This window comes from Athene cunicularia, assembly GCF_003259725.1.
Source record: "Athene cunicularia isolate RWA chromosome 21 unlocalized genomic scaffold, athCun1 chr21_part1, whole genome shotgun sequence".
In the NCBI taxonomy this organism is placed as follows: domain Eukaryota; kingdom Metazoa; phylum Chordata; class Aves; order Strigiformes; family Strigidae; genus Athene; species Athene cunicularia.
Window position 1 is genome coordinate 8,938,352 of NW_020799127.1, and position 7,390 is coordinate 8,945,741.

A 7,390-nucleotide genomic window follows, 5' to 3' on the forward strand; every position below is an offset into this window, starting at 1 on the left:
GGGGCACCCGTCGGTGTCCGGGAGCTGCGCCCGGAGCCTGAGGAACGGTGGTGGGCCGGGGCGCGGATGGGGCGCCGGGAGCTGCCGGCGCTGGGGAGGCACCGGCGAAGGGCAGGCGGGGAACGGAGCGAGTGAGAGGCAGAGATGGGGGAGTACTGGCATGTCGTGTGCCGGACTGGGGCGGCCGCGTTGGCCGGTGCCAAGGGTCCGTGGTAGCCCGGCGCTTCCGCCAGCCCTCGCCACGCTCCGACATTCAGCCGTCTGATGGTCCGCGCTGGGAATGGCATCCTCTGAAATGCTTTTTTTTTCCCCCCTCTTTTCCTCACAGGGAGGAGTTAAAGTCCTCATTACTGGTCCGTGGCAGGAAGCCAGCAATAATTACAGCTGTCTGTTTGATCAGATCTCAGTGCCTGCATCTTTAATTCAGCCAGGGGTACTGCGCTGCTACTGCCCAGGTAAGGAACACGGAACACCTCCCCTAGAGCTGGTGGTTTCAGGTAAATTCTTGTGTCCTGTATATGTCTTGACTAAACTCATGGACCCATTGTGAAAGGCAGTGCATAGACATTGAGAAGCTTTTGATTTTTCTTTGACCTATTTAGTGTGAGAACAGCAATTTGAGATCCTGACAGATCACAACCAGTATTATTTAGAAGCTCTGAATTAGCTTTCAGATAATTATTTGAAATCATTTCATAGAATCCCAGACTGGTTTGGGTTGGAAGGGACCTTAAAGCCCATCCAGTCCCACCCCTGCCCCGGGCAGGGCCACCTTCCACCAGCCCAGGTTGCCCAAAGCCCCGTCCAACCCGGCCTTGAACCCTTCCAGGGAGGGGGCAGCCACAGCTTCTCTGGGCAGCGTGTGCCAGGGCCTCACCCCCCTCACAGGGGAGAATTTCTGCCCTACGTCTAATCTAAATCTCCCCTCTGTCAGTTTAAAACCTTTTTAATTATTTAAAATAATTCTAAGCATCTCTTTAGTTTTGAAATAGCAGATTAAAGAGCAGCTGTTACCCAGGAGTGCACTCACTGCTCTGTGGAGTCTTAATTTGCCTGTATTCTGCACTTTGTCCTTGGTACTTAGAGGATGACAACTCCTCCCGCCTTCCTTTTCAGTAGTGCTGGCCCTCAGTAGATGGCTTTAGGTGCATGCAGAATAACTTGGCTTCATTGTTAGGCCCCATCTTCCCATTGGAAGTGCAGTGAGGCTGCTTCATCTTTAGGAACACCTGTGATTCTGCCTCCTGCCAAAACAACAGCCCATTAGATGACCCTTAAGCCTACAACCTTCGTGTTTGAAAATACAGATTGGTGTTTTGGACTCTTCAGTAGTCTAGTCACAAAAATATTGTCAGATGCCTCCTCTCCTGACAGCATCTGCTCTCAGCCTGCCACGTAGCCCACGGGGAGATCAGTGGGGTAATACCAAGCTCTGCGTTTCTGCAGAGATGTCTCTGTCTTACCACATGTGCTTTCCTTTTAGCTCATGACACTGGGCTCGTGACTTTGCAAGTTGCCTTCAACAATCAGATCATCTCCAATTCTGTCGTGTTTGAATATAAAGCCAGAGCTCTGCCAACCCTGCCTTCCTCCCAGCATGACTGGCTGTCCTTGGATGGTAAGAACATGCGATATTCTTTAACGGAGGGTGGCAAGTGGCAGGTCTGTGAAGGAAAGGAGCAGCTCCTGCTGTGGTGGGGAACAAAATGTGGTTACATTTGATGGGAAGGAGACAAAGGGGTGTTCTCTTTGTCTGAATAGAAAGCTGATTGTTTCCCAAAACAGGGACTGCCCAGACCCTAGCAGGAGAGTAGCCTTGACGCTGCAGTTGTCCTCCCTTAGAACGCTGAAACTTGAGCTTATCTAAAAAAATGTTTATTTACGTAAGCAGAAAGTGGGAAGATGGTGAGACAATTTAAGGAATGGGGGGACTTTAGCCAGCCACTGCTATGTGGTGTCCACATCCCACCTCGTTACCTAGGAGTTACCAAATGGGGCAGAGGCAGATTCTGTCAAACACCTGAGAGTCTCAGTGCCAGAGCAGTCCGTGCTGATGGCCAGCCAGGCGTGCTCTGCCACCTCACAGCCACAGTCAGCCTCTTCAGACTGGTAGGAGCATCCCTCGTGCCTTGATAGCATGGGATATACGGTGGGAGCCTTCGTTTCTCTTCCTGGATGACTAGAGAGGTGCAGCTTCCAGCTCAGACCAAGGAGGTGCAGGGAAATGGCTGGGAAAGGACCGGTATCACTGCCTTCATCTTTCTTCATCAGAGGGAGCCAGCTGCTGCGGCACTGCATTTTGTGCAATCTTAGCAAAGTCCCAACGCTCCTGCTTGGTCACCCATTTGCTGAGTGTCTGTTTTCTCTGCTAAATACAGGAGACAAACATGGTAAGGTCAGATCCTTAGTCTTGAGAGATTTCATAGCTGAGAAACTAATGCTAATGTTACAAAGTGTTACACAAAAGAAGTCACAGAAGTAGTTGTTTGCACAAGGCCATACTGAAGGGAAGAGAAATAATGAGGTAAGACACTGATGCAGTTTGTTCCTCAGTCAATTAACCTCATCCTGTTCTGTCTGTCAGCTGCAAACATGGTAACTGTAATACAACACGTGCCTTGGGAAATCTACCATGGATATTACTTTTGATACCAGTTTAATGCCTTTAAAATATTGCTGTCATTACAGAGATTTGAATCATATGCTACTGTGTTGTTATTTTATATCTTTGATGGACATGGCAAATACTTAGAACTGTTTTACTGTAACGGGAGAAATACCGAACAGTTTCGAGCTTAATTCAGGCCAAGGTTTTTGGTGGGCTCCCTCATTCTGACTGGGAAGCCTTGACAGAAAAAGCTTTTTTCATTAAAGCATTCATTAGAAGCTTTCTCCGTACCGGTAGCAGGCGTAAGCCAAGCCTGAGCACCCTGACACTGCTGGTGGGAGCATTCACAGTCTGTCTGTGCACCGTGAGCACCAGGGGCAGGTGAGGAGGAGCCATTTCTAGCTGGATTCTGGCAGAGTGCTGTGTGTACGTGTGCAGAGTCTGAGCTGATGCTTTTGGAGACGGCTGGGGGGAAAGAATAAGATATCATTTCCTTCAAAGTAGCACCAGGCGTGGTTTCAGTGGCACAGTGCCGGTATCTTCAGCTGTTCAAGGTTATCCATTCGTATTAGCAGCAGACTGACGCATCCTCCCCTGGCTCTCCCCCTCCCTGTAACGTCACCGAACACAGACGTTCAGTTTGTCTCTGCTTTCTGACCTGTAGCTGCTGTGTTTCCCGTGCCCCGTACAAGAGGGACATTTCAGGGAGGCTGGGGCAGCACTGCTCCCGACGTTGGAACGGCACAGAGTCAGGTCACTGTGGTTATTGCAGGAGTAAAGAGAGGTTGTGACTTGGCTGCAGAGGCATACCTGCAAACAAACGGAAATAGCTCTTAAAGAGCAAGTGCACATAGTCTTGTGCTCAGCATCAGAACTGAGCTTGCTTGACTCCTGCATATTGGGAGAGTCTCCAGGTGGTTTTCATCTGCTGCTGGGGCGGCAGTTGCATGTGAAGTGCAGCCGACACTGGTGCGATGGAGACCGATCCGCGGCTGTTACCAGTCTCTCGGTGTGGCATGCAAAGTGGGCAGGTTTTAAAACCCTTGTTAGACAATTCCCTCGGTGCTGGTGAATCCGGAGGAGCTGCAGAAGGTGGCTGTGAGTGTGTCTCTGGTGTTCCTGCAGTTTGCTGGGAGCTCCCAGTTAGCGGGCAAGTTCTCAATTAGAGATTGCTATGATGTGGTGGTGGTGGAAGGGAGGGGGACTGCAGCACTGAACAAACTAGAGCATTGCTAGCAGGGAGGGAAAAAAAAAGTAAAAGGACCGCTGCATTGCAGAGGCCCTTCAGGGAAAAAGACTGAATAATTATACTAACCATGACTTATCAGAAGGCTCTGCCTTGATGCAGAGCGCTCCAAAGGGAGCAAATTACACTTTAAAGGACCAGCAGCATCTTTCCATTTATTCTTAGAGAGCAAATGTTAGCTTAGCTAGTTAAGGTATAAGCTAATGTGGAGTTGATTCTGTCAATAGAATAAATACACAAATCCCCGTCTCCTCTGTTTACTTTAATTGCCCAGCTTCAAATCCTTGCCCTTCTGCCTGTTATGTTGTCTTGAGGGATGGTTTTGGAGGAATATCTGTAGTCCCAAAATATTGACTAGAATTTTTAAATTCCTGTTAATGAACTCGGTGGAACACTTGGAGTTCCTTTGCGTGACACTGTTAAAACACAGTTAAGGATTACAGCTAGTATGACCGCTGCGAGAGAGGCAGGGTTAACAGTCAGCCATAGCCCAGGGACAGCGTAGTAAAAGGATAAGCAATTTCCATCTTGCACAAGTTTAGAGAAATAATTGTCTTCCACAAATCTCTTTAAAAGAAAGACAAAGACATCCTATATGTGAACTGTATATTTCCAGTTACATTAAGACAAAAATTAATCTGCTTTGTTCAGTTCTGCAGATACCTGAAAACCTTTAGGCTCTGTTCCTGTCTTAAGGAGGCAAGTCTTTAGCTGCCTAAGCATGCCCAGCTCACAGCGTAGTGGCTCCAGTTTCTCTGCAAGCTCCTCTTGAGAATTTATTGTCCAGTTACAGGGCTTGCGCAGTCGTTGTATGCCTTTGCAGCAATAGGCTGTGCTGCACGGGCTGTGGCACAGCTCCAGACGTAAAAGGGAGACAGTACTAGCTCGCTCATGGAAGGATGTGGTGTCAACAGAGCCAGTAAATGCAATAGATGTGTATGTGAAATTGAAATTGCTGCTCTCGGGTATGGATGGCTCCCAGATTAGGCTAAGATAGGCACACTGGGAAACACACCTCTGTAGAAGTTTCCAGATTTCAACAAAGATGGGTTAGCAAGGAAGCTTCTGAAATCAAGCGGGGCAAAGCTGGAGTTGCAGGGTGACCAGCAGGAAGAGGCGAGCACAAACTCTTTCCCGCTGGGCAGGTCTCGGGCAGGCGCGGGGCAGAGGCGCTGCCGGCTGCGGGACATCGCCACCCCATCGGCCCCTGCTCCCAGGGCTGTCACACCGCCGAGGGCAGCGGGCGAGGGGCTAGCACGATTCCCTCTTAGAAACGCTTACAGAAACCTCTGGTTTCAGTTTTTTTAAAGGCAGGTAATTCCTAGGATTATTCAGGGAACATCTAACTAGTGCCTGCAGGGCTCGGGGTCTGGGAGGGATACAGTGAACGGGAGGGCATTTTGAGTGAAACAATGGGAATTGTGTTTCCCACAGAAAAACTTTTCATTAAAGAATTTTCTGGGTTTTAGTAACTGCTATTCTTGGAAGTGGTGAGCTTGGGACAAGGATAAACCCCCACCTGTTTGAGCACAGAGCAAGTATTGGCCACTGGGATCAGGGCGCAGTCCTGCAAACACGGAGGAAGTGCTTGAGACCATCTCCCTCCGTGCCTCCTGTTTCTAGGGCTGTGTCGGGCCAGGCAAAGCACTGTGCAGAGCACGCTGGGTGGCCACCCCCTGGAGGGCTGCTCCCCTCTCCTTTCCTTCCCTTGTCTGTGCTGCGCTGTAGTGCACCTTTTTCTGAGCTGTATGCAGCCACACTGCTTTTATGCTGAGTTTTCCTTATGGTACCCCACAGATGAGTTGGACCTTTTACAAAAGGACAGTGGACACCGGCTGCTGATGTTCTTGCATTTTTTTTCCTAGTTAATTAGAACAGTGGTGTTTGTTCTTTTCAAAGAAAGCCTTTCTTCTTCTCATGAAGCACTCCCATGTGATGCTGACCTGCTCTGATAAACTTGGCAGTCTCTTCTTTTTTCTCTATAAAACTGGCAGTTTTCAGAAGCCATCACGTGCTCACTTGACCTCACTTTTCATTCACTGTCTATAGAGAGGTTCTCCTAGGAAAGAAAACCAAAAAGAAGAACAAAAAGCAAACGAGACCCCTTCTGAACTGAAGGACAGAGATCTCCTAGTGACAGATGTGTAACAAATTAGAAGGGCTTTTTAGTACAGATTTCCAGTGGAAAGCACATATGTTTGCCCTCCACTGAAGCCGTTACTGCTTTCCAAAAGTGTCCGTAGAGATGATGCTTCCCTGGCACGGGACATGACCAGAAATTCCAGGGAGAAAGGTGTGAGTGCTCCTTGGCACTACGCTTGCGCCTCTGCAGGAAGGAGGCTGGGAGCAGTGAGTGCTGCCGCAGAGAGCCCGAACAGAACTTAAAACCACAGAAACCGATGAGTCCAGTGTGTGATGGGATGGGCAAGGGTGTGACTGGTACTGAGTGTCAGAGGGTGCCACAGGCGGCCTTCCAGCTGGCGTCGCAGTCTCAGTGTAAGATTTGGCTCTTTCCCAGCTGGAAAACATAAAAAAGACTGGGGGGGTTTGGTGGCCCACTGGTGTTAGCATGCCGTGGCCATACCTGTGGCACCGACTGCTGTGCTGGCACACAGGAGGTGGGTGGGGTCACGGGTCTTCGCATGACCCGCATCACCTCGCAGCTTGGGGGGTGCGATTCCTGTGCGGGGTGGGGGATGTTCCTCACCAGAATCCACGTCTGTGTGCCGGGGCCAGATGTGGTGAGGTGCAGACAGCAGAGTCTTGTAGGAGAGGGGTGTTCAGCCTCAGTGTGGTCCCTAGAAATGTTTTTGTGCAGCTGTAAGGTAGGAAAAAGTCCATGAAGAGCAGCACTGCTGATCGTCCTCTCTCCATCTGAGGAGAGGTGACTGTGTGTTTAACTTTACATCTTGGATATATTTGGGTCCTCTTCAGGAGAATAGGGCCGTGGTGCAGCTCACGGGCACGCGTGAGCATTGGTCCTTACAGCTTCAAATGTTTGGTCACCCTCCTCCGTCGTTTCTGACTGTAGTCCATGTGGAGGCTTTCTCTGTGCTGTTTATATTCCTCCTGAGATTAGTTCGGTGGTTGGTTTTTTCCCTTCACACTGGGTCGTTAGGGGCAGGCTGCTCTGCTACCGGTACCTCAGGAATCCTGTCCTCTGTAGCCCTTGCTGTTCTGGCCGTAACGTGGTTGATCTGAGGTGAGGAGTGTCTCATTTTCTGTTCTGGACGTTGTCTTTTAAGCCACCCTGACTTCACAGGCAGACACCTGGCAATTCCTAGGCTGAAGACTAAAGATGCTGCAGGGCTTAGGTGAGGCAGCAGTTCCTTTCTGGGTCAGGTAACTGCGGAGCCATACTCGGGTTTAAGGCCCTGCAGATTCACCTTACGGGGGCAGTTGGTAGCACTGCAGTTATGTTGTGCGTGAGAGCCTGGTGGCGTGAAGGCGACGCAGGTGTCTGAGGTCCCGGCCCTGCGCGGCTCCGGCTGAGGACGCGGCCGGGGGTTACCGGGGGGTCCGGGGGTTACCGGGGG

At 50.2% G+C, this 7,390-nt stretch overlaps 1 protein-coding gene across 6 annotated transcripts in view; it reads left to right on the forward strand.

Moving 5' to 3' along the window:
* Positions 1-7,390, forward strand: part of CAMTA1 (calmodulin binding transcription activator 1) — a 283,392-nt gene that overhangs the window by 239,716 nt on the left and 36,286 nt on the right. For all 6 annotated transcript variants that reach the window (XM_026862593.1, XM_026862589.1, XM_026862588.1 and 3 more), the window contains exons 9-10: positions 329-455; positions 1,484-1,618. In XM_026862593.1, the coding sequence (XP_026718394.1) occupies positions 329-455; positions 1,484-1,618 (262 nt within the window). The remainder of the gene's footprint in view (positions 1-328; positions 456-1,483; positions 1,619-7,390) is intronic.